Here is a 25,232-nt window from a genome sequence, read left to right as displayed (position 1 = left end):
GTCCATTGCCCAACGGACTTAACAAGGACGGAGCACAGTTAGCACACGGTCAAATAAAACAGTCCGATGTTTTGCTGTTCTGCAGTCGTATTACATATACCAATGCAGTTCGGAAAACTTGGCTGGAGCAATGCAAGTTTTCGTTCCGAGCTTGGCTAATAGGATTTCTCTATGGGCTTATTTTTGGCAGAACTACATTTTCAGGCAATTGATAAAAATACTCAAGCACCTTTCATCGGAGCATTAAGCGAGTGCGAGCAAACCACCACCGAGAGTGACTTGACCAGACTAACGTTATTAGTCGTCGTATGCAGCATCATCGAGGCATATGATATTTCTGGATCTCGCATTCGCTTCGTTAACATATTTCTGAGACATGTTCCTTGTGACGTGAATAATTTGGTTGCAGCTGGATTACTTCAGTAGAAAGAACCGTCAATATATAAACCACGCGCCATGAATATTTGATGCGACTTTTCCAACTCTGGCACTCAATATCGAATTGAATGATCTAAACGACGACAAGATGACAAAATCAGAATTCCGCTCCAAACTGGAGCCAACTTCCCGGCCTCTGTCATTTGCCTCTACAGATGGGATGCTTGTGAGTTATGCACCCTGTTTTCATACTTACTTACTCTCAACTAACACATGATAAGTTCATGTTCAAAGACTGCTTCAAACCTCAAACTACAGTAGTCGTTGGGTCGTTCATTCAACTTGCTCTCTGTGCTGTTCTTCCTCTCCGTTGGGCAGTCGTCCCATCCTTGGCCGTCTTATTCAACTCCATTGTCACAACCACGATCCAACTTTACAGCACAAAACCCAATGAGTATAATAAGAATGTCGTACCAGGCCGTGCCACTGCACAACTTCCTTTCTCTACTGGATTCTTTGGCTCAACTCCCGGAGCAAGCCCCGTGGTGGTCTTTCATCTCGGAATCCAGACCAACCACCCTCTCGGTCTCGCAGCACCGGGCATGGAGCAAATTAGCAAGTATTTCATGGCTATGCATAAAGATCTCAACTCCAAACGAGACGAATATGGTATGCTCAGCTCTTCAACATGGCGAGGAGATGAAAGGGGCAGCAATAACACCCTTCTTCTGATCTACTACTTTCGTGACTTAGAGAGTCTGCACCGCTTCGCACACGACGAATTACACCGAAAGGCATGGGACTACGTCAATAAGTCTAAGCTCAAGCATGTGGGAATCTTTCACGAAACGTTTAACGTGCCGGCTCGCGAGTATGAGAATGTCTATGTTAATTGTCATCCGGTACTGATGGGCCATATTACGGTGAAGACGACAGAAGGGGGTGAGGAAGAGGAAAGGTGGATTAATTCCCTTGTCAGTGCAGATACTGCCCTTCTGAAGACGCAGTATGCAAGGATGTCCAGGGATGAGCATGGTAGTTTGAAGGACACGGAATAGTGTGAAATAGTCCTGCTTCTTGGTCCGGAGTCTGAGCATCAAATGGGTGGAGATACTGAGCTCTATCTAGATCTTTTCATGATAAGGTTGTTTTAACCAAAGAACCTTGATGAAAAAGGCTGAATGGGCGGCTTGTGTACACCAAGAATCAATGACCATTACTCAAAGGCTCCTTTACGTACTTACGAGACTCTGGTTCTCGTTGCTACGAAGCGCAACCTGAGAATGAGATTTGCTCAAAGCAAGCAACAGATGGGTATATGAAACCTGATAAATGGATCATCGCGAGTCCTTGAATGTTGGCAACGCAATTAATGAGATTTGTAAATATAACTCTGTAGCCTGACTTAGAAGTCTGAGGCCAAGTAAAGTCCAAGGTATCCAAACTAGCAACTTCTCAACACCGCAAAACAATAAATATAACAGATACCACCTCTCAACGCCAAGCCCTATTATAGAAATCTGGTGGTCTAAAAGTCGATGACCAAGAATGAAACGCCCCCAATGACACCGGCAAGGAAAAGGAACGTCAGAATACCTGCGCCAGCCTTATCAGCCGTCGTGATGTCCTTCATTGGAGGGGTTCCATCATTGTCGTTAATGTCCGTATTTCCACCGCCCGGGTTTCCTTTGGACGTTCCACCGGTTTTAGAGGTGACAGGCCCCTTGGCACTCTCCACCAGCGTGTACATGATGATCGAGAGGGCGTTCATCTGGGGACCAACTCCAACAGAACCATCAAAGCTACCCGTCGTCCAAGAGAAGCCACATGCTGTGCCTGCGGGCCCCTTGTAACCCTCTGTGGGTGAGCCTGTGCAGATTTTAGCGGCGGCCTGGGCACTTGTCTTGATGAGCTCCATGATCTTGTCGTTTGTAGAAGAATAAAGCTGCGTGGTGGCTGCCAGCCAACGTGCAAGATACCCCTTGAAACTCTGTTGGTCCTGACTGCACTGTTTGTGAGGCTCACAAAACTGCTCGTAGATGATCTCATCCTTGACAAATTTGTTGAAAACATCGTCGAGGAGACCGTCCGCTCTCTTCTTCCAGCTGTCGCTCGAGGTGAGGTTGTACATGACCGCGGCGCCGTGAAGGAAGATGCCTGTGTTGTAGGACCACTGCGTCTTGTCGATATCGGTACATTTCTTTCCTTTGGCATCGCTGATGTGAACACCGTCCTGAACTGCAAACTTATCGGTGATGATGCCAGAATCCTCATGCCACTTCCACAACTTCTCAGCCCAGTCCGAATAAGTATCGTTACCTGTATACAGCGCTAACCGAGAAGCGACATTGAAAAAGCAGCCATTGGAGATAGCGTTCTTGTAGTCGTAACCAGTATTCCACTTAAAGATCTGCCAACGCATACCACCATCGCAGTAGTCTGCGTCCCAGCGACTAACATACTCATTGAACACAGCTTGAACCTGAGCGAGCCATCCGGGTGTGTCCTCGGGAGGATCTGGGAACTGATGCTCAGCTGCTGACATTGCAGCCATTGCCCAGAAGCCCTGATCGTCGTTTCCTTCGGTCATTGTCTGGTTATCAGGCATGTAATCGCCTTCTGTGCCGGCTTGATGGATCATGGCTTGTTTTGTGATGTTGTTATAAGAGTCGTCACCGGTGAGCCACCAATAATCAACGAGAGTACCAAACATCGCGCCAGCCTCCCACCCTGTCAATGGTCAATAAATGTTTAGGGCTCGATTGGCATGGGGGGCTTACAGTAGTAAGGATCTGGCAAGTTTCCTGGTGTGTCGCCGGTGTTGTTTCCTGTGTAGTATTTTACCAAGCCATAAGCTGCCTGGCCGGCAGCCTTCTCGATGGATTCTGCCACCATGCGTTAGTTTCGCTCTACTTTTTGATGAAAACAAAACTCACTATTGTCATCCCATGTTACGTCGTAGGCATTGACAGCTGCTGCCCAGCCAAGTGCCGCAGTAGTTGCTCGAAGTAATGAATGCATCTTGGCAGCTTAACCCAAAACTCGGAATACCAAGACAAAGACAAGACGGGAATAACAGATGGACTGGGCCCCGTTTGATGCCAAGCTCGGCTCGTGTATCCCACTTAGACGCGTGCGTCGCCAAGAAGGAATTCAACGATATATGGTGATAGAAATATCCAACCACGAAGATGAAAGGAGTGTGCCTAAGTGAGTAGGCGAAGAACAACGAGAAAAAGAAAACGTCAAGGAAATGGGAATCGATATGCAGAAAGAGAGTATGTCCTTCCTTCTAAAATTGGCATTGCAAGAAGGGGGATGGATGCTCGAAACACCCCAATTTTTCGCTGTGGGCATGGCCACTGCTGACATTGACTGATCAATGTTGGACGATACGTCAGGGACTCCACTGAAAGTTGGAGGGAAGGGTCCCCTTTGGAAATGAATTTGTCCAAGGAGAGTGGGAGCCCATCATGGCTCGGGCTCATCGGGGCCATACGATGTGATGGATGGATGGATGCGCCTTGAGGCGGAGCAACAACATGGATCCTGCGGGAACGTGGATCGTCAGGGGGTTCACATACAAAGGCGACAGTTGGGACTTCGAGTCGGCGAGTCTGTCATGAGAGAGCAGTGTGAGAGAGAGGTACGCAAGCAGACATGCAATGGACTGCACAGTACCTGATTATGATCGGCTCCAGTGTAAGCAATGCTCCATTTGTCCCTGGAATAAATGCGGTTCCTGGAGCCAGCACGATCCAATCGTTGGCTCAATCCCTTTTCTGCATGACCTGAAGAGCGGATAAGAAACTATGGAGCATCTCTTTTAATTCGGCCGAGACTGAAAGAACCATTATTCCGTAGGGCAACCATGGATCGTATCGTACCTATGCTTACATACCTACATACTGGCAGTACACAGTCGATGAGGCGTGTGTGTTTCAGTTTCCAGGAAGGGCAATTCGATCTTTACTTAGCGAGTTAGCCAAGCCGGGATCACGGAACTCATTGTTTAATTATTGGTTTAGGTTATTTTGTTCCCGCGTTAGCGTGCGCCTTTACAGAAATTCTAGAAACACTGTGGTAGGGATACAGTACTGTGTAGAGCGGTATGTGGGAATGCTGCCGGAAATTTATCCCTGCCTTACTCCGTAGTACGTAGGTCGTAGATATGTCTAACCGAGCATGCGTATGCACTGTTAGACTGTATCCTGACGCGTACAGAGGATAGACAGTTTCTTTTATCTATAACGAGCTTTGGTTTCCAGTCTAGCAATTGTTTCAGCCACTCGAGCTGAACTTTGTCAAAGGTATACATCACTGTCTGCAAGTTAGAGCATGCAGGATGTTGCAAAGTTATCAAGGATCTAGGCTTATCATTATTTGGACCAGTAACCTAAATGGTCTTGCGCTGAATAGGAATTGATAAATCTGATATCGTTCACAAAGTAGGTACGCATTCAGCATTCTAGAACAGCACTGCTTCACGAGATAACGCGGAAAGCCAGCGCAGTTTCATGCTATTGACATCTTTTCTTTAGACTCTGCTGGCCATTCTATCATACTTGCATTCTCTTCCGCATTATTACCCAGAAAGCGATCCACCAGCAAGTAAACAAATACGCTTATGCTTTTTTTTTCTCATCTTACATATTAGCTGATTAATTACTGGGTAGGGTTGCCTTTAGCAATGGACATACCTTGTCTGGATTGCAGTGCTTTTAGAAGTTAATTAAGCTTATAATATGAAAACACGGTCCACAAGCTAAGTTAGTATCAGGTTGTTACGAAGCTTGGGATATTACTCGAACAGGAAAGCCGGTGGTTACACGCATGTGCGTGCAATGCCGCCTCTTGTTACATTGGCCCCCCCAACCATCGAACAATTGACAATGCAGTTAAACAACCTGTTGAGCCTCCCATGTCTGTCTGAAGCCTAAGAGTTGACTTAACTCCACCCCGTTTCCAATCTGTACACTGCGCGGGAATTGTGTTGTTCTCAACAACTCCATCATCAACATCTCATATGTCCACCTCGTACAAGTCTCATGATTGCAAGTCAATGGCCACATGCTCGTTAACAGTGGGAACAACTTCGGTATACCTAAACCGAATACCCAATATCCATCCATCGATGGCATCTCCCGTGACATATTCCCTACCCCGGCCTCACAGCTCCAACCCCGCTACAAACCCCGCGATTCCCCCACTTGAGCTCGGTGTTGGCTTCCATTCATCCATCCTTCATCGTTTGAATCCATACAGCCAACATAAATAACCTCACCTGATTGCCACTCCCATAGTGGCGGTTGTCTTGGCAGCTGGTACTTAAGAAGCTTGGATCACTCAGATATCTGTCCCAATTGATCAATAATATCTTCTTAATTAAGAACCAATTTCATCTCATCTCTATAATACTGGTTGATCAACTCGCTCCATCCGTCTATTATCATGTCAGCCAAACACTTTGTCAACGATCCAACCCACCTCGTCTCCTCAGCTCTCTATAGTCTCACCCTCACCAATCCGTCGCTCGCCCTAGATCCAGACTTCAAAGTCATCTATCGTCGTCCTGATTCCAATGCCAAAGCACAAGTGTCCATTATCTCAGGAGGTGGCTCCGGCCATGAACCCTCATTCGCCGGCATGGTCGGCCAAGGCATGCTCTCCGCAGCCGTAGCTGGAACCATCTTCGCATCTCCCTCAGCAGAGCAAATACGTACAGCAATTACCTCCCGCGTCGATACATCAAAGGGAGTCCTAGTCACTGTAATGAACTATACTGGTGACGTCCTCAACTTTGGCATGGCTGTTGAAAAGGCCAAGGCTGCAGGGCTCGAGGTTAAGATGGTAGTTGTTGGCGACGATGTTGGTGTTGGTCGTGCAAAAGCCGGAAAAGTCGGACGTCGTGGAATTGCAGGTACAGTTCTCGTTCACAAAATCTCAGGTGCCCTAGCAGCTCTAGGAAAGCCACTTGACCAGGTTGCCAAATATGCACAACTGACAGCAGACAACCTCGTCAGTGTGGGCGCCAGTCTCGAACATGTGCATGTTCCTGGGCGAAAGGCCGATACGGAGGGCAATCTTGCGGCAGACGAGGCGGAGCTGGGAATGGGTATTCACAATGAACCCGGCTCTGGCCGTGAGAAGGCTGAACTACCCGATCTCGTAAGTAAAATGCTCAAGCAATTACTCGACACCGCAGACAAGGATCGAGCTTTTGTGAACGTTGATTCCAAACAAGTTGTTCTCATGATCAACAACCTGGGAGGAGTCAGTGTTCTTGAGCTGGGCGGCATCACTGCAGAAGTTGCGAGTCAGCTCGAGTCAAGTTACAATATCCGGCCCGTGAGAATACTCAGTGGAACATTCATGACCAGTCTGAACGGTCTCGGCTTCAGCATTTCCCTTCTCAATGTGGTCTCGCCTGATTTCGAAGCTCCGAGCATGATTGAATTGCTTGATGCTCCCAGTGAGGTGGTTGGATGGTCTTCACCCGTCCAGGCCAGCACCTGGGAAGCCAAGAATACCAATACGAGAACAGACCGTGCTGGTGTTACCGGGGATATCAAGTCTAGTGGTCTAAAAACAGACCCTGGTACCGCGCAAGCAGTATTGAAGAAAGGCCTGCAAAAAGTGATTGAAGCTGAGCCAGAGGTCACCCATTACGATACTATCGTCGGAGATGGTGACTGTGGAATCGGTTTGAAACGAGGCGCTGAAGGTCAGTCCGACGCATCGTGGCCCTGTTAGGGAAAGGTCATTTACTGACATAAAACAGCAATCCTTAAGCACGTCGATGAGCAACCTCTTACCGGCGACGTTGTCGTGGATCTCTCATCAATCGTAACAATCGTGGAAACGGCCATGGATGGAACCTCTGGTGCTCTGTACGCCATCTTCCTCAACGCCCTGGTTCATGCTCTTCGTGAACTGTCACCCAGCACCGCCTCGCCTGAAATCTGGGGCAAGGCCCTCAAAATGAGTAGCGATGCTCTGGCTAAGTACACGCCTGCTCGTCCTGGAGATCGGACACTGGTCGACGCCCTTCATCCTTTCGTGGAAACCCTTAACCAGACAGGAGATATCAAGAAGGCAGCTGAAGCAGCACTGGAGGGGGCTAATAAGACCAAGGGTATGCAAGCCAGCCTGGGTCGGACGGTTTATATCGGGGGTAGTGGCTATCAGGAGGTTCCCGATCCTGGAGCTTGGGGGTTGGCCAACTTCTTCCTGGGCTTGAGCAGTTAGGCAGTCTATAACCTCTGCTGTTAGCCAGTAAGGCCAGTTGATCGGCAGTGTGCAAATATTGATAACGCATGTAATGAACAGAATATGGTATGGGGAAATCAACATGTTTTCAACGCCTATGTAGTCCCTGTGAGTCTTGCCCGTAAGACATACAAAAATCCCATTCTCAAATTCGAGCTCTCACCGCCCCAAAATCATGACGGTAGTGAACCATTAGCTGAGAAGAACCAAAATGACGCTATCGCCTCGTAGGAACCTGTGATAAAGTCAGCACTCAGCCTCGACGTTCCTGTCACCGCTAATTGACAAGTTGTTGTGTTATAGACGTACATCTTGCTGATGAATCTATCCTTGTTCACCGGGCGACCCTTCTTCCCGTTTGCTAACCGAGGGGTCTCTGTCCACATCTCCTTCACATTCTCCAGCACCATATTGCAATGGCGATCGAAGGCTTTGACACGCGCAAGGAGCTTGCGGTTGTTGCGGATGGAGATGAGCACTTGCACGTGCGATCGAACGGCGGTCTGAAGGATAGATAGAGGGCCGGCAGAGAACTCGTGTTCTTCTAGCTGGGCAATCTCGTACTCACTGGAAGATGATGTGTTAGCAATCGAGGACTTGTCGCGGGGCTGGAAGAAGAGAAGAGGTGACTGTCACGTACGTGAGTTCATTGCGCGACTTGCTAAGAAGCTCCCTGATTAATCTGTTAGTACTGTGGGGCTGAGAAGATGGACTTGTTGTGACATACTGAATCTTGGGGTCCGTCGACATCTTGGAAATAATCTGATAGTTTGGGATGTTGGAGATGCGCGCAAGGCTGAAGCCCAGTTACATACTTTGTACATAGCTCAAAAAGTTGACCACGAGTTGGAGCACGTGTCTGATTGGCTGATGGGACAGACCCATTTTTCGAGCTTCATGAGAAGTCATGTGACGATAGTAGAGAGCAAATCCTCCACCAAAAATGTGGCTGCGAACCTTGGTATGGGTTTTTGGGCTATTAGGCGGCTTGTTGCGGACGGTTAAGAAAAGCATTGCCGCGGACCTCGGACAAGACTCCAAGCCATCTTATACCCCCTCTTCCTTCACCTCGATGGGCATGTCGATCGCATGTGCGCATCGCTAATTCTTCTTCTCATACAATGTCATTTCGAACTTTGTCAGTCCGAGCTTGCGCCTCAGCTAATGTTGCAAGTCGGAGCTCACCAAGAATCTTCAATATGGTCCAGCAATCAAAAATTCTGAGCTCTTCGCTCGGTGCACGACAGGTGAACACAATTATCGGGGTCTCTGTTGCTATGAATTCTAATTTCATGTCATAGCTTTCGTCGGAGGCCACCAACATCCGAGAGAAGCGAGGGGATGATCCAAATGATGTAGTGTTCGAGAGCAAGTATGGTCTACGAACCGTCATGCTCAACCGGCCGAAGAAGCTCAACTCACTCGATGCCTCGATGATCCGAAAGATCGTGCCCCGACTAATCGAATGGGAAAAGTCTAATCTCGCCAATGTTGTCGTTATGAAGGGTGCCGGCGAAAAGGCCCTCTGCGCTGGAGGTGACGTTACTGCGCTCGCCAAACTCAACTCGGAGAGTGAGGACGGTTGGCAGAAATCGGCACAATACTTCGCCCTCGAATATAAGCTGGACCACTACATTGCGACATACAATAAGCCCTACATCGCTTTCATGGATGGTATCACTATGGGAGGTGGTGTTGGTTTGAGTGCCCATGCCCCTTTCAGGATCGCGACCGAAAAGACTGTCTTTGCCATGCCCGAGACTACAATTGGATTCTTCCCCGATGTTGGCGCTTCGTTCTTTCTTCCTCGAATGAACGGATCTGTCGGAACCTTCCTTGCGCTTACCAGCGAGCGACTCACTGGCCCCAACGTCTTCTACTCGGGTATTGCCACCCACTACCTGCATTCAACCAGCTTGCCTGATCTAGAGGCACGTCTAGCCGAACTGCGCTTCCGGGACAGCGACGGTTTGCCTGAGCGACTGGCACTCATCAATCAAACTCTTGAAGAATTCTGTACCGGTCTTCCATATGACCAGCCCATAACCCTGAGCGGCGAGATTCGCCAGGCAATCGACCGATGCTTCAACAAGCACACCATCAGCGAGATCATTGCTGCCTTGCAGGCTGAGCGGGGTCCAACTGAGGAGTGGGCGCAGAAGCAGCTCAAGACGCTACACAAGCGATCACCTACAGCTGTGCATGTGGCTCTTCGCCAGATGCGTGTAGGTGGTGAGTGGGATATCGCTGAAACGTTTAAGAGGGAGCACCAGATTGCCACTAAGTTCATGCAGCATCCCGACTTCACCGAGGGTGTATCAGCACTGCTCATCCGAAAGGAGGCGCCCAAGTGGCAGCCTGAGTCACTCGAGGCGATCGGAGGCACAAACGTGGCCAAGCCCTTCTTCGAGTACGACTCCAATAATGAACTAGCCCTTTTCACCGATCGCACATTCAAGGAATACCCTCACCGGGAACTTGGTGTGCCATCCGAGAAAGAGATTGAGGAAATTCTGTCAAGGGGCACATATACCCAGGAGCAGCTGGCCAACAAAATTGCGTCCTCGCGCAATGGACGCCAAGGCATCGCTGAGGTCGCCAAAGAGATTATCGCTCGCAAGACGGCAGTGGATGACCAAGGCAAGGCTGTTTGGATGGCGGATGAGTCGCTCCCTGGAAGCCGACTGTAATTCCTCACATGCTACCAATACTTGGATAATAAAATGTAAAATAGATGCCACTACGAGATGTAAATTATGTAGTGCGTGTGCTGATAGATGAATGGCGATGATATCAAGCGACAAGAGAAATGCGCTTCAAAATAGATGATGCTTTTTTCCTCCCACATAGAGTCACATTAGCGCTCATGAAGTCTTGAATGATCATAGCGTAAGTGGTGAACGAGAGACTTGAAGTGGGGTCGGGATGAAAACAACAAAAATCATTTTAGTGAGAGATGGAACTTTGGCTGAAAAGTCTCATTTTGTCGCGACTTTGTTTTGACATGACCAATGACCAAAGAGGGGCAGATGCAGGTAGTGGAGGGCCAGATGAGCGGGTATGTAAGCTAAAGAAGAAACACCAAGTCATGTTTTCCAGACATGGCTAATAATAAAAGGATGGATAGATGCAGACAGGAGAGAGAGAGAGAAACAAACGAAATGCGGAGATAAGGGAACAGGACCAGCAAGAGGATCCAGTTAGCAAACTATCTCATGTAGGCAGGCACCCGATAGAGTCTATTAGATGACCTCAGGCAGAGGGCAAGAGTATAAAAGGGACAGTGTCCCGCCGCAAGAAGAGCCTCGAAAGAAAGACGAGACATCTCCGTCTTTCCCTGGCTCATTTCTACCCATTTTCCCGTCATCGAAGCAAGTCGGCAGTTACTGGGTTGGCCATAGCAAAACAGCCTGCGAAAAGGCTCAGGTTCGCAACCGACTAGAAAGATACGTACCGTTTCAAAAGTACGACGACTTTTGAGATTGGATAGCAGGGCACGTGAGTTGCATTGTCCGGCCCCACTGAACCGCTCCGTGTCGGAAGAGGTGGGTCTCACTCCCACCACCGACCGACTGCAGGCACTAAAAGGGTAATTGACAGGGGTTATTGGCTCATCAACCACTGGAGTGACACGGCGACCCTCCATCTTTTCTTCAGTTTCATTCAAGCAGAACACGCCTTTGAAGCTGCATCACAACACACTCGAGGCATCTACAACTTTCTTCAATCATTGATACTTCAAATTTTGGGGTTTTGTTTGAGTTCTTCTTTTCTCTTACTAACCACAGCCCCATCACTGCCTTTCCCCCCTCTTCACTATATTCTCTGTCTTCTCGTTGTCTAGCCAGCGCGCAAAACTATCAGCACACACTTTAACTTGATCCACCTTCGCTCCACGACGCGACTTTGGCGGGTTAGAGCGCGTCACGAACATGACGCCCGCCTCCCGAATTTGATATCACGTCCCGGCCAACGAGCTCAAACATTAAACCTCCCCACTACTATTTCCTACGGCTTGTTGAATTATCCACTACCAAACCTCACGTCTTGTCTTGACCTTTTCCTTCTTTCTTCTCGGACGTCGCTGCCTTGTCTCTGCTTACATGATATAAACACACCATATACGACGACGACATAATTCACGATTGATTCTTCAAGCGCCATCTCTGACCTCCCCCCTTAGGGGATTAACCGCCATGGCCTCACCAATGCCCAATCCTATTCAAGGCGGCTGGAATCACAACGGTCAGACGATGCAACAGAACGTGGAAACAAATGAAGCAGGCGTCCAAGTGAGGCCTATGGGCCGTATGCAAAATCCATGCGTCTGGTAGTTCTCTTGCTAACTTGATGTGCAGTCAAGGTACATTATACATTTGACAAGGAGGCCAAAATCAATTGCCTTGCTCGTTCAACACAAACCCTCTTCGTTCAAACGATTCCCCTCGATGAACAAAACTCCATTGGCATTGTCGACTTGAGAGCGTGTCTACAGGCAATCACCGAATGCAGCCCAGAACTCGGGAACCAAGATACTGAGGGCGACTACACCATTTACGCACTCGATTATTCAGAACCAGACACCCCCTTGGTTGGACAAGGCATGCTATCATGGGCACTCGACTCAATGCGTGGTGGTGAATGGCTGTCTCAGTCGCCCAAAATGGTAACTGGGCGTGTTACCAAGAACTTGCTTGCCGTATTTGGAGGAGGAAACCGCGAGACAATCGAAGTCAAGCTCAAGTTCACAGTCGGTTCCAGGCTTCAAAGGCGAGAACCAAATGTTGACATGCCACCCATGGAGATACCGCCTCACCCTATGCAACCCACGCCTTTACAACCCGCTCCACTGCAGCCTGCCTCTATGCCACCCTCCCGCTCTGCTGAAATGGCCGTGGCTTCTGGTGCCGCTGAATGGAGCTCTTTCATCCAGGCCAACCCTCATATCGGACACACAGCACATGTGTCTCGAGTGGCATCACCTGCGCTTTCTCAAGGCGCACCACCTGTTTCAATTGAACGACGAGACTCGATTGATCCCGCGATTAGCCAAGCCAATTCAGGATCGGATGTTCAGCGCATAGCACCCATGCCCGTCCCTCCATCAACTACCGCTGCTTCTACGTCAAGACCTTCTAGCAGAAGCTCCCGCAACAGGAAGCCACCGACAGGGCGGCCTCGCGGTAGGCCGCGAAAGAAGCCTGCCGAAGGAAACACCTCAGGGTATGAAGACGGCACCGAGGGCGAGGATGGCGGCTCAGTGCCAGTCAAGAAAAGAGCCAAACCCATGAAGGTCGAAAAGGCTACTCCTAACCCCTTCACTTCAGGTCCAGAATCTCTACGTGTCACTGCTAGTACCGCTGGTTCTCTTCGAAATTTCCGTCCTGTTAATGCAAACAATGAGGCAGTCGCTGGGAATCATCTACAGGAGGTTCCTCGGGCACCTACTCCCGTTCCTGAGGGAGGACCCCTGAACGGCCCTGCCCAGCCTGGCCCCAAAGGTGTCAAGCCTCGGAGTCAATCCTCGATGCGCAAGGAGCTGGGTGCTACTCTGAGCAACCAAATACCCCCGAGACCCCTTCGCGCCTTGTCCCCGAGTCAAGAGGATGGCCGTTCTCCAGAATCGCCTGTCGAAACTCCTGCCTTTTCAGAGGATAGCCCGCAGGACATACGGTCATCCCCCCCTCTGCCACGAACAGAATCTTTCATGCGGTCAAGTCCTCCTCCTTCCAGTCCTGTTTTGCCACCCATGCCGTCCCTACCAAGACAAATATCGAGCTTTGCAGAGAATGAAACAGACGACTTGTTGGATGAACCTGTCTTACCAACAGCCAAAGAGGGCCAGACTTATAGCCAGCCTAGGACGCAGAAAGTAATGGAAGACGTGGATAATACCGGAATTCCAACCCAAGTGTTCAGAATCGAAGACGGGCCAGAAGGCCAAGGGCTCGTTCATATCCAGAACTTCAACACCCCTTACCCAACCTCAACTCCTGCTGGTCCCCCTCCATCAGAACCCGTTACCGCGAAGAAAGTTGCCATCCCTCGACTAGTTCGAAATTCTTCTCAGAAACGACCAGCAAGCTCAAAACAACAACCACGAGGCTATGCACCAACACCTCCTCCTACGACAGATGCTCCAGAAAAGGATAGCCCAGTCCCTACCACTGCACCCTCGCTGCCAGATTCTACTCAAGCGCAGGGCAACCAAGCTATAGAGGCAATGGAAGAAGATGCCCTCTTTGAATTAGTGCGCGCAGTCTCTAGTTCTTCTGAGCCTAATACTTCAATTTCAACTAACCAATCTACTGAAGGATCTTTACCTACTTCAAAATCAAGTACTCGTGCCATCGCACCAAAGCCCCGCCCCTCGCGACCACTCGGCAGATCACAGTCCGCAGGACTTCTAGCTTTGCCATCTGTACCGGCAAGCGAGCCTGCTGGGCCATCTTCTCTATCACAGTCTGTCCTTGCGGAACCGCCCCGCCCTTCCACAGACACCACAACTTGTCTTCGTCGTTCCAAATCGGTCAGCGTCCCCAAACCGATTGCTGCCAGTGACCCTTTGGGACCGCCTGAGACATATTTGATTACAAACACTCTACCTACACTGTCAGAGGCAATCTTTCCGCAGAGCGACTTTCCTCCTATGCCCTCGTCCCCGCCCTATAAGTCCAACAAGAACCAAATCAAGAAGGACTCCATTAAACAGAGGCTAGAATCTGCAATCGCAGCTGGCGAGATGCCTCCGTTCTGCACTAATTGCGGTGCCATTGAGACCCCAACCTGGCGCAAGATTTGGGTTCAGGAACATGACGGAGCACCAGAAAGCGTGGAGTACTCAGAGAAGCCTGGCCGGGTTACTGCCATTGAGATTCTGAAACGGGATAAGGACAAGAATCCCCTGTCCCACCGCCTTATCAAGAAAGCGCTTGGTTTTGGTGATGACCGAAATGACTGGTCAGAGAAACTGCTCTGTAATCCCTGCGGTATATGGATGTCTAAATATCACAACCACCGCCCACAGGACAAATGGGATAACGGGCTTCTGGGCCAGAGTCGAAAGAAGCGGGGATCCGCTGGCCCTGAGTCGCAGGCAAAACGTGCCCGTACTAAGAGTTCTTCGGCGCCCCATCCTCCTTCAGAAACCTTCCCAGCCACAGACTCCATTGGACCGGTCGAGCGTTCATCCCCTAAGCAGGCTAATGTTATCTCTATGGGATCACGAGTTAATGAAGATGCGGCCATGCAGAATGTATTTCATTTACTGGCGGCTGACGGGCGCCATAATAACATGAGTCAGTCAGTCCCAGGCTCCTCCCATTCCCGGGCTTCCAGAGGTACTGGGACTGCTGACAGTCCCATCGAGATGGACCTTGATGACGAGTTGGGAAGCACTCGACGCCTGCTCTTCCCTTCACCCCGTAAGGGGGGTACACCGAAGACCTTGGGAGAGATCGATGCCAACGTGACTAAGACAGCAGACTGTCGGCAAAACAAGGAGATCTGTGGAAAGGAGAATGCAGTCTACGATGCTCAGAGCGAAGATCTCATTATGGATGATGACATAGAGGCGTTGTTTAACAGCCCAGTTCGTCCTTCGACGCCGCCGCCCAAATCCAAGGCCGATGCTGACTCGGCTCTCTTCAAAACCCCGACACGCCCTACACCCAGCCATCGACCTATCACACGCAGTGTCTCGCGATCTCTTCGATCAGTGAGAGATTTATTGTCTCCTAGCCAACAGGCGCTTCTACAAAGAACGCCGACCAGAAGTCCTGCGAGCGTTAGGCGCAGCCCACGACTTAATCTGGAGAGCAAGTTAGAGAGTGTCCTCGATACTCCCCTGAGCCGAACCATAACGCAGTTGCTCTCTGAGCCAAACTTTGACTTGGCGAGTAGCACTTTAGATTTTTCCACGCTCCCATTGCTAGATACAGACCCTGCCAGTCTAGGTGACTTTGGCAGTTTTCTCAGCACCGACGGCATTGCGCCAAGTTCATCCCCCAAAGATGGTAATGTGAACTTCACCTACGGTGGTTCAGATAATGTCTGGGCTGAATGGGGCGGTATTGAACACAAAAGTACTGTCCAGGAGAAGGAGAAGTAAAGAATGGTTGCAGACGTTTTCTTTGCTTCTAATGCTTGTTTTTTGAGTTCGTTTAACAGCACTGTTAGTCAACAGGTCCATGAAGAGTACGACGGTACGAATAGTTAGGTTGATTTTTCTGGGACGGGCTTATGCCAAGTAGACGGCGTTTGGACAATTACACGAAAGTAACGGCGCTTGTTTATTCATAGCGGATACGATACCTTGATAGTGGCTGAGAAATGCCTGTTTTAGAAGCAAATTGCAGCATAAGAAGGCAATGTCTGATTAATTAAGTGCATTCTTTTATAAGCCTTGATATACCTGCATTGACTGTCTGTATCCTATTGTTTAGTAGTAGGTAGTTAGTCGTTCTGATCATGGTAACTATGGCCAGCCCATTTTATAGAAAATTGACCGTGTGCATGATTGGCAGCACTGTACCATTAATTTCTGACCACTTAACGCGGTCTGGAATTTAGTTACCTGTGATACGACGCGTCTCGTCGCGCCCACATCTAGACCCCTCCAGACGTTTTGACCTTCACCAATGCCATCTTTTTAATCCATATACGACCTTTGTCTTTGCCGGAAATCTCGAGTTGCTACGAACAACCGCGTTTGAGTTTTATTATCGCCCATGATGGCGGACGAAATTGAAAGCCGATTCTCCCCCAATAAGCCGCTTGAGCCCGATGTCCTCAGCGAACTGGAATCCATTATGCGCCTTCATGGACTCTCGGCCGAGGATCTCTTTTTCAAGTGGGAGTCGTATTGTATAAAATTGGATCTTGACGCTCAGGCCCTAAGTCTCGAAGTTCTTAGGAACCTCAAGCAGAGCATCCAAGATGAGCTCGAAAACAGCCATCGAAATGTTCAGGTCAAGACCGAGAGAAAGGTAGCCAACACACCGAGAGGCACAGCAAAGGTCGGCGATGTTTTTGGGATGTTAGATGGGCTTGTTCCCAGCACTCCAGCGTCGGGGGCAAAGTTGAATAGGGGTGCTGCGAGTGGCAGTGCTGTTAAGAGAAAGACGGAGACGCCAAAGGGGCTGATGAGCTCGCCAGCTACAGGTATGAGTGAGCAGCTCAAGTCGTTGAATGGACTACCGTATGTTACTTCGTCTCACCAACTGCGTCGGCTTTGCTAACATCATCCAGGCCCACATCGTTCCGTGATCGAGCAAATCCAGGAGAGACTGTTGAAATCCTCAACGATCGCCTCAATGCAGCCGAACCACCGATTGCGCCCTTCGCTGAGCCTCGAATAAAGCTCACAGCTGCCTCGGATCAAAAGAAGCTGGGATACAAGCCATTGGCCATGAAGCTCTCCGAGGCCAGCGAAATTCTCGATGACCGGATCGACAACTTCATGGCTCTTATACAGCAGCATCATAAGATCGATGAGAACGAATTCGGCAGTGCTGCTGCGCAAAGTACAACTGAGGTCGTGGCTGTTGGCCGTATCGCTTCTGACTCCTCAGAAGGAAAACTGAATGCTGCATCACTGGTTTTGGAAACCTCCAGACGAACAGGAATGGGCTTGCGGGTACCGCTAAAAATGGACAACATCCGCTCATGGAGCTTCTTCCCCGGCCAAATCGTCGCTTTTCGGGGTGCCAACGCCTCAGGGAACGAATTTGTCGTGAAGGAGGTTCTCGAGGTTCCTCTGCTTCCCAGTGCTGCATCTTCGCTTTCTGCACTCGAGGGGCATCGTGGGAGGTTCCGTGGTGGTCCTGATGCGATGGACGAAGATTCAGAACCTGCACCCTTGAGCATTCTCTACGCCTCTGGTCCTTATACCGCTGACGATAATCTCGATTTTGAGCCACTCCATGCACTGTGCAGTCAAGCAGGTGATACTTATGCAGATGCGCTTGTCCTCACAGGGCCGTTCCTCGATATTGATCATCCCCTCATTGCCACGGGAGATTTCGATCTTCCTGAAGAGGCAAATTTTGACCCCGATACAGCTACTATGGCAACAGTATTTAAATACCTTGTTGCTCCCGCTTTCAACCGCCTTGCAACCTCAAACCCGCAAATAACCATCATCCTTGTCCCGTCAGTCCGCGACGTATTATCAAAACATGTCTCATGGCCTCAAGACTCGATTCCTCGTAAGGAACTCGGCCTTCCCAAAATGGTCCGCATTGTCACGAACCCCATGACTCTTTCGATCAACGAACTTGTCCTTGGTGTCTCATCGCAGGATGTCCTCTCCCAGTTCCGCTCGGAAGAGGTTGTGTCTCGCGGTGGTGGACAACCTGGCACTGATCTCATGAGTCGGTTGTGTCGGTATCTAGTTGAGCAGCGACATTACTTCCCGCTGTTTCCTCCTACAGATCGCTCTAAGTTACCTAAAACTGGCACGGAAGATGGTTTGGCTACTGGTGCTGGTCTAGATTTGAGCTATCTTGAACTGGGAGAGATGGTGAATGTCAGGCCAGATGTCATGGTCGTGCCGAGTTTACTACCTCCATTTGCAAAAGTATGTCTCTTGGCTCCTTTTTTTTGTCTTCATTCTTACTAACTGAACTTCAGGTCGTCGAGAGTGTCCTCCTTATCAATCCTGGCTACCTTTCTAAGCGTCGCGGCGCAGGTACCTATGCACGAATGACATTATATCCTCCCCCGGTATCAAATGGGAGTAGCGAAGATATGATGGGCCATCAAATATATGATCGTGCTCGCGTAGAGATTGTCAGAATATAGAGCATAGCTGGGTACGAGTCCAGTACTGCATGTAATCTCGCGAGACACGTAAAAAAGAAGCCAAATGCAAGGCACATACCATGGCTGTTTGGGTATTATTAATAGTATAACAAGAGCAGGCCGAGTTCATCTGGCATCCACCCTGCGTCTTTTGTCGCTCTCGTACCGCTCGTTGTCGCGTGACGTACTGCGTTTACGACGCCGGTAATCATCTCTATCTCTATCATTTTCGCGTCGTGGCGAACGTGACCGTGACCGTGATCTACGTCGACTTTGTCCATCGTCTCTTGATCGATAAGAGTCCCTGGCCCTATCTCTTCGATCTCGGTGGCCATTATCTCTCTCATCCCGGCCGTCTCTCTCACGGTCACCTAGAGGAATGGCATTGGCACCGCCTGCGCTTCGTTCGTCACGGCGAAACCTGTCATCGTCGGGTCTGAAACGCTCGTCTTCCTCAAATCGCCCGCCGTCTCTCTTTCGCCCATCGCCGATAGCTCCCCATCGGCCTGTGTCCTCGGTACGCATGTCCCTGTACTTTGTTGCACCTTTACGGCCCAGCTTGGCCATGTCGCGACGCTGCAGGTATTCGGGGAGGGCCTCACGGTTCCGCACATCGTCCTGGATACGACTGCCCATGATGTCTCGCTTATCCAGACCAGCCGCTTTCATCTCGTCCTGGTAGAATGCTCCCTTGTGTAGATAACGCTGCATGAATGACATTTTGCCCTTGCCCTCCTTTTCCTCTTTCTGTTGCGCGAGGAAAGCCTCGTCTTCGGCTTGTCTTTCCTCCTCGGTCAAGTTACGTCGACGCTCAACTTCTGCAAGCTCCTTTTCACGCTCTTCGATAACAGCGCGGGCGCGCTTCAGACGTTTGAGTTCTCGAACGCGCCAAGCTGCTTCTTCAGCCTCTGGATCTAGCCCGTCTGTTGTATCCACGTCCGAGTCCTCGTTCTCGTCGTCATCCCAGTGCTTTTTGCCTGCTGCGCGAGCGGCAAGATCCTTTTTTATTTGCTCTTCCACAAGCTCGTCAGCGGCTTTCTTGCGGGCCTCTTCTTCGGCCTGCCGTGCTTCTTCCTCTTCTTGCGCAGGGGTCTTGGCGTTTCCTCTTTGGCTTTTTGGTACGAATTTGGGCCGAATCATTAATCTTCGTGGAGCTTCGTCCTCACTGCTCTCCTCTTCGGATTCACTTTCCTCCTCCTCATCGTCGTCTTCTTCCTCTTCACTTTCTTCCTCCTCCTCTGTCACGAAACCTTCTTCTGCAGCAAGGCGCTCGGCTTTTTCCTTGGCAAGTCTCCGTTCTTCGGCAACTTCCGCTTCTTTCCTCCGAGCGTCGAGGTCGACTTTTCTCAGGTTGCCTGATGAAATTTTGCCCGCGCTGGTCGCTTTCGGTGGAGGTGGAAGCGTTGGCTCATTAGACTCTTCGTTTTCGCTCGCGTCGGAATCTGAATCTGAATCTGCTCCTGTGGGCTTACCAGCGCGGTAACGCGCTGGTTTCACCGGGTTTGCTGTCATTCGTTTAGGTGGCATTGTGATAAAGCGCTGGGGGTGAGGTTGAAGATGCGACGCATGCTCGTGACGTTGAAGGCTGGTAGTGAATAAATTAATGGGTCTCGATATGATAAGCTTATCGTGTCAGCTACCCTGTATCTTGGGAATACAGTTGTTTTTAACATCTGTAGCCTTTTTAATTCCTAAAAAGAAAATTGTGTCGATGGAATATCCCTTCCTTATTTATTGTATAATTTTGTATTATAGGATCATTCTAAAATGTGCCAGTGGGAGCTCCGATGTACCGCCTGCTATCCTGTGGTTTCGAATCAAACATAAACAGTCAGGTTTCGCAAGCCGAGCATGAAAGAAAACATGAACGATTGACCAATACTTTTCTGTAGCATGGATTGATACACCGTGACATGAAGAAGAATAGAGCCATGACCATGTCTTGACTGTTGCCACACAACATGTTATTGTTTCTCTTAATATCCTGGTTTAGTGATAGCGGTCATGATGCGTATCACTACCTATTTACCCTATATATAATCCAAATAATACTTCTTGTCTAGCGTAATGTCGACTTTTACCTCTTCTATAGTCTAACTATTGCCGTCCAACTTCTTCAAGACCCTTAACAAGGCCCTCGACTGTCCCTGGCAGAGTTTGGCAGTTGACCACAACACGGAAGAAGCTGCCATTTGGACCAGGGGCATAATCAACCATGTAACCTCTGAGGATCATCTTCTCAACCATAGTCTTGGTTCGGAGCGTGTTCTCCTCTTTGTTATGGGACAGATTTCTCTCGGGGGAGTAATAGAAGCAAACTTGCAAACAAGGGGGAGGGTCCTGCGATACAAGCACAAAATTGTCACTCTGTTTGATGAGACTGGCAAGGTATTCAGCCTGCTCGAAGGCGTGGTCGATCTGCTTCTCAAAACCTGCAGCACCATAGTATATCCAGGCCAAAGCAAGCTTGAGACTGTCACCGCGGCGACCGCACTGCAAGGTTAAATCTGCAAGGTCCCAGATATCATCGCCATCGTTGGTATGGAACAAATAGCCTGCGGCGGTGCTGTTGGCCTTGTTGAAGATGTTCATATCTGGTCCGAGGAGGAATGAGCATGTGACAGGAACGTTCATCATCTTATGAGGGTTCACTGTCAATGAATCGGCCAGGTGGGCGCCATTGAGCTTATGCTTTTGTTTCGACGAGAAGATAGCAGGGCCTCCCCAGCTTGCATCGATATGCATCCAGAGGCCAAACTCCTTGCAAATCTTGGAAATCTCCTCAAATGGCTCATATGAGCCCATGACAGTGGTTCCAGCCGTCGAGTTCACATAAAAGGGTGTCTTGCCTTCATCCCTGGCACGGATGACCAGCTCCCTCAGGGCATCCGGCCTCATGCATCCAAACTCATCCACAGGAACAGGCCAGACGCTGTTCGAACCAAGACCACAGATCATGGCACTCTTTTCAACCGAGTAATGCCCATGAGCACTTGTAAAGACGACGAAATCATGGTTACCATTGCCTGAAGCTCTGCATTCTGGGAACAAAGTATTCCGGGCAACGACCAGGGAAGTCAAGTTTGAGGCGCTTCCTCCCTGACAGGAGATGCCCCCTGCTCTGGATCCAGTGAAACCAAACAAGTGTGCCAGGGTCTTTGCTGTGGTTTTTTCAACGATGGTGAGGGCGGGAGAAACTTGGAACACATGGAGCTAGAGGGTGTTAAATGCTTGCTACTGATAGTGCACAGGGGCTGCAACGTACATTGGTGTTTAGCACTGACAGTACCATGTCTGACACCACACCGACCTGATTTATGATAGTTTAGAAAATGATCAACTGAAGAAGCCATGGATATCGTGACATACTGCGTTCGTGCTTGCATATAGTTTATCAAGGAAGCCCTGGTCCCAAGTATTGACACTGTTCTGAAGGACTTGCTGGATAATCTCCAACAGCCCCTCCTTACCTTGACCCGAATTTGGCAAGGAAAACTTGAGTCGTTGAGCAAGCTCCTGTGGTTTTTGAAAGTCTACCAGGACATTATTCTTGACACCAGCTGAACTGGGGTGAATATGCCCCGTGGCACGCTCTGCTGCGGCATTATCGGCAGCCTTGATGTAAGGGACAATGAGACCCTTCACAGCATCGATGAGCTGGTGGTGTAACGTCAGCGACCAATCAGCTCAGAGGTTGAGATCGTGTCATGTCTCACATCGTTTACTTCTTCAGCCCTATGGAGGGTGGTTATGGAGGGGTTCCCATTGCGGCTGTTGGTCACAGTCATGACGGCTAATATCGGATGAGAAAAGTGAGAGATCGAAATATAAGTAACCTGGAGTAAATATAACTAGGTACTTTTCAGTGAAGTACAATATGTGTTTAGAAAGTTGAGGAATGAGGCACAATGAGAGTGAAAATAAAAAATAAAAATAAAAATAAAAAACAGCTCGTCATCTAAAGAACTTTCAGAGATGGGACACATCATTGATGGCAGCAATGGCTCAATGTCTCGTGACTTTTGGTTATCTCTGCGGGGGATTTCCCGTCCGATCAACCGAGTCTTTCCCGAGCATGTCAGAAATGTTCATTCTTGAGCGGCAAAGTCTTAAATACTGACAACCGAGGCTTGAATAGGCACGACTTGATACCAACATTTCTACATTAGCCATCTTTTAGTCAGTAGCTGAAAGCTGAGGATGATAGACGAAGAGGGGGAAAGCCGGGAACGATAAAAGTTTCAACGTTCTCGCTTGCAGAGCCTTGTCTTGAGGCTGGAGCTGGGTTATTGTCAGCTCAACTGAAACGAGTTGATCCAACTCAACCCTTGTTCAATTTCTTATTCTCCTTCGACCTCATCTTGCTTGACATTGACCTTGCCATTAACTTTATCAGACTGTTAATTCGCTGTCCGTGATCGCGCCATCAAGTACGTATAGGGTACCAAACCCAGCTGCTGCCCTTTTCATATGAGACAATCGGTCTAAGAAAGAGAACAAAGTCTCAGATCTGTGTCTTGAACACGAAGATCAGGAGGATATCATATTTTGGGTAAACCACCCACCAAACGAACCACTGCAGTCCAACTGTGAAGTTGTATCTGATCAGTGAGGGCAGGGGGAACGAATACACACTAGTTGCATTTGCCCTGACAAGAACAGAGACATTGTCTAACAACTTGTGGCCAAGATAGGACTCGAACGATGGCTCGAGCCCTCCGAGGGTAGGATCCAACCATGCTTCTACAAAACGCAATCGACCTACGGATACTCCGTAGTCTGTTCGCCTGATATTAATGATAGGTTTGCACATACGCAGTACATACTACTCATATCTCAGTCTTGTCTGTGCGCAGAAGTCAATTTACGGGCGACGGAGGAGAGCCTAAACCTTGTCATGAAACGAGAAGAGATGAGATGTAGCGTGGTGAGCCTGTTGAGTTCATCAGTGCGTGGGGGAGGGATGGGATGGGATGAGACTGTGACTGTGACTGTGCTTTTAGAGATACTCCGTACATGATATTAATGGTAGACGCTGAAGAGTGAAGACTAAAAAGGCAGGCCGGAGTGTCACCTGGCAAGGTTTTCACAATCACTGTCACATCGCTTATACCAGAGGTATGTAGATAGACAGAGAGCTCTGATCTGAGCGATGTTGAACAACACCAAGCAAATCTGTAACACCGATAACGCACGGAGTGGCAACCAAAGATACTTTGTCGTCTGTCCGCATTGCGCATCCTTCTTCTTATTCCCATGAGCATTGATTCGCAGTCTTGGCTGTGATGAGCTTGAGCTTTGACCCAACCTCTCTAGCCTCTCCTGCCTCTCTACAAAGTCACTTGCATTTGCATCTATTATCCACCCCGATTGCCACTCTGAGGACTCGCAAGTTTGAAGGTTCCGAGCGAGGAAATATCTCTGTTGATCAATTGTCCGCCCCGTTCTTGTCCTAGTCCTCCACCTTAGGCTTCAGCTTTGTCCCCTATAACTCAGGCCTGCTCTGGGCGATATTAGAAGAAAGTTTAAAACCCGACTCCGTTTTCAAGTCTCCCCACATTTTCGCCGTTGGGATCTGACCAAGCCTGAGATACCTACCTAACCTTGTGCTTGGCTACCTTACCCTTACCTATTGATTTTATTCAAAAGCTTATCGACAGCTGCAACATTCATTGGATGATGGAGTAGCTCGCCTACAAGATGGCTGACGCGTTGGGATGATGGAAGGGGAGGGGGATGGAGCCCCGAGACGAAGTGAAGAACTGGTGCAGATGAATGCCCCTAATTTTGATGTCTTGTCTTTTTTTAATTATCCTTGTCCCGTCACATCACGCAAGCATACCAGCTTCCCGGGATGGTGATAGATGGCGATGGTGATAGATGGCGATGGCGATGGCGATGGCGATGGCGATGGCGATGGCGATGGCGATGGCGATGGCGATGGCGATGGCGATGGTGTGCTGGCGGCGGTCGTGATAATGAAGGTTGCTTGGCTGGATATATCCGTACGGAGTAGAGACTTACTGTACTCTCAATCGCTTATATGCAGATCATGAACTGTTTCGTACCTTGCATGTGAAAAAGATGTGCAGCACAAGAATACCTAAACCAGTGCCCAACATTCATAGCATCAATTACTGGTACTTGCTGATGCCCAAAAGTAGGTACACATCTTTTTTTATGTATCTTTGCCTTTTACCCCTGCGCCGGCCAACGCCACAAACGTCTTCATCCCTGCCGTGCCCCATCTGCCCTGTCCCCCCCGGGCGCTATCCAGCTCTGAGTCCAGGTTTCCAGCTTAGCCAGCTCGTAGTAGCCCGTATCGCACCGAACTAAGAGCTCAACTCAACGCGGCACCTTGATCCGTTTTTCCGCACCGCGAACAAGGGGCAGCCGGCCATGGTTGGTACAGTATCTTTTGAGAGAGAAAAAAGGAAAAAAGCAAAAGAGACAAGAGACGTACATGGGGAAGGAAAAAATAAAGCAAACTTTTTCTCTTCACTTTCACTTTCTCACTTCCCTTTGTAATCTCTATCCTGTCATTCATTCCCTTTACCGCCCATACAGTCAGCCAGTCCTATATCGTGGCTATCGCAACAGACAACCTACCTCCCATTGACTCCAGAGGAAGCAAGTAACAAGACGAGCAATATCAGGCTCCCAAGGGTCGACGAAAGGGAGCAGCACCTGTTTCTCTCTACCTAGACTACCTACCTATCATCTATCATCCAATTCAACCATCATTCGTCATTTTTCTCACCCTGGACTCGGCTGTCTCAGAA

At 49.3% G+C, this 25,232-nt stretch overlaps 9 protein-coding genes across 9 annotated transcripts; 5 read left to right on the top strand and 4 right to left on the bottom strand.

Moving 5' to 3' along the window:
- Positions 1–526: 526 nt before the first annotated feature.
- On the top strand, positions 527–1,436 carry FTJAE_475 (uncharacterized protein; the record flags this gene model as incomplete). Its single annotated transcript, XM_037351185.1, has 2 exons — positions 527–604; positions 660–1,436. 2 exons carry the CDS (start codon positions 527–529, stop codon positions 1,434–1,436), a joined length of 855 nt encoding a protein of 284 aa, XP_037212418.1.
- A 470-nt stretch (positions 1,437–1,906) lies between these two features.
- FTJAE_474 (DFG5) lies at positions 1,907–3,399 on the bottom strand (the record flags this gene model as incomplete). Its single annotated transcript, XM_037351175.1, has 3 exons — positions 1,907–3,108; positions 3,159–3,263; positions 3,315–3,399. 3 exons carry the CDS (start codon positions 3,397–3,399, stop codon positions 1,907–1,909), a joined length of 1,392 nt encoding a protein of 463 aa, XP_037212417.1.
- A 2,430-nt stretch (positions 3,400–5,829) lies between these two features.
- Positions 5,830–7,626, top strand: FTJAE_473 (dihydroxyacetone kinase; the record flags this gene model as incomplete). Its single annotated transcript, XM_037351164.1, has 2 exons — positions 5,830–7,102; positions 7,160–7,626. The coding sequence occupies 2 exons, from the start codon at positions 5,830–5,832 to the stop codon at positions 7,624–7,626; spliced, it is 1,740 nt and encodes a 579-aa protein (XP_037212416.1).
- A 213-nt stretch (positions 7,627–7,839) lies between these two features.
- FTJAE_472 (small nuclear ribonucleoprotein Sm D2) lies at positions 7,840–8,397 on the bottom strand (the record flags this gene model as incomplete). The annotated part of the gene is made up of 4 exons (XM_037351153.1): positions 7,840–7,882; positions 7,957–8,214; positions 8,288–8,320; positions 8,375–8,397. The coding sequence occupies 4 exons, from the start codon at positions 8,395–8,397 to the stop codon at positions 7,840–7,842; spliced, it is 357 nt and encodes a 118-aa protein (XP_037212415.1).
- Positions 8,398–8,846: 449 nt separating this feature from the next.
- Positions 8,847–10,337, top strand: FTJAE_471 (enoyl hydratase; the record flags this gene model as incomplete). The annotated part of the gene is made up of 2 exons (XM_037351142.1): positions 8,847–8,894; positions 8,949–10,337. 2 exons carry the CDS (start codon positions 8,847–8,849, stop codon positions 10,335–10,337), a joined length of 1,437 nt encoding a protein of 478 aa, XP_037212414.1.
- Positions 10,338–11,843: 1,506 nt separating this feature from the next.
- Positions 11,844–15,757, top strand: FTJAE_470 (CENP-A multicopy suppressor 2; the record flags this gene model as incomplete). The annotated part of the gene is made up of 2 exons (XM_037351131.1): positions 11,844–11,955; positions 12,006–15,757. 2 exons carry the CDS (start codon positions 11,844–11,846, stop codon positions 15,755–15,757), a joined length of 3,864 nt encoding a protein of 1,287 aa, XP_037212413.1.
- Positions 15,758–16,379: 622 nt separating this feature from the next.
- FTJAE_469 (DNA polymerase alpha subunit B) lies at positions 16,380–18,450 on the top strand (the record flags this gene model as incomplete). Its single annotated transcript, XM_037351119.1, has 3 exons — positions 16,380–16,846; positions 16,897–18,226; positions 18,280–18,450. 3 exons carry the CDS (start codon positions 16,380–16,382, stop codon positions 18,448–18,450), a joined length of 1,968 nt encoding a protein of 655 aa, XP_037212412.1.
- Positions 18,451–18,576: 126 nt separating this feature from the next.
- On the bottom strand, positions 18,577–19,977 carry FTJAE_468 (micro-fibrillar-associated 1; the record flags this gene model as incomplete). The annotated part of the gene is made up of 1 exon (XM_037351108.1): positions 18,577–19,977. The coding sequence occupies one exon, from the start codon at positions 19,975–19,977 to the stop codon at positions 18,577–18,579; it is 1,401 nt and encodes a 466-aa protein (XP_037212411.1).
- A 570-nt stretch (positions 19,978–20,547) lies between these two features.
- On the bottom strand, positions 20,548–22,238 carry FTJAE_467 (glutamate decarboxylase; the record flags this gene model as incomplete). Its single annotated transcript, XM_037351097.1, has 4 exons — positions 20,548–21,663; positions 21,716–21,760; positions 21,820–22,107; positions 22,167–22,238. The coding sequence occupies 4 exons, from the start codon at positions 22,236–22,238 to the stop codon at positions 20,548–20,550; spliced, it is 1,521 nt and encodes a 506-aa protein (XP_037212410.1).
- Between the last annotated feature and the right edge of the window lie 2,994 nt (positions 22,239–25,232).

This window comes from Fusarium tjaetaba, assembly GCF_013396195.1.
Source record: "Fusarium tjaetaba strain NRRL 66243 chromosome Unknown NRRL66243_c0000013, whole genome shotgun sequence".
In the NCBI taxonomy this organism is placed as follows: domain Eukaryota; kingdom Fungi; phylum Ascomycota; class Sordariomycetes; order Hypocreales; family Nectriaceae; genus Fusarium; species Fusarium tjaetaba.
This window is presented reverse-complemented; position numbering and strand designations above follow the sequence as displayed.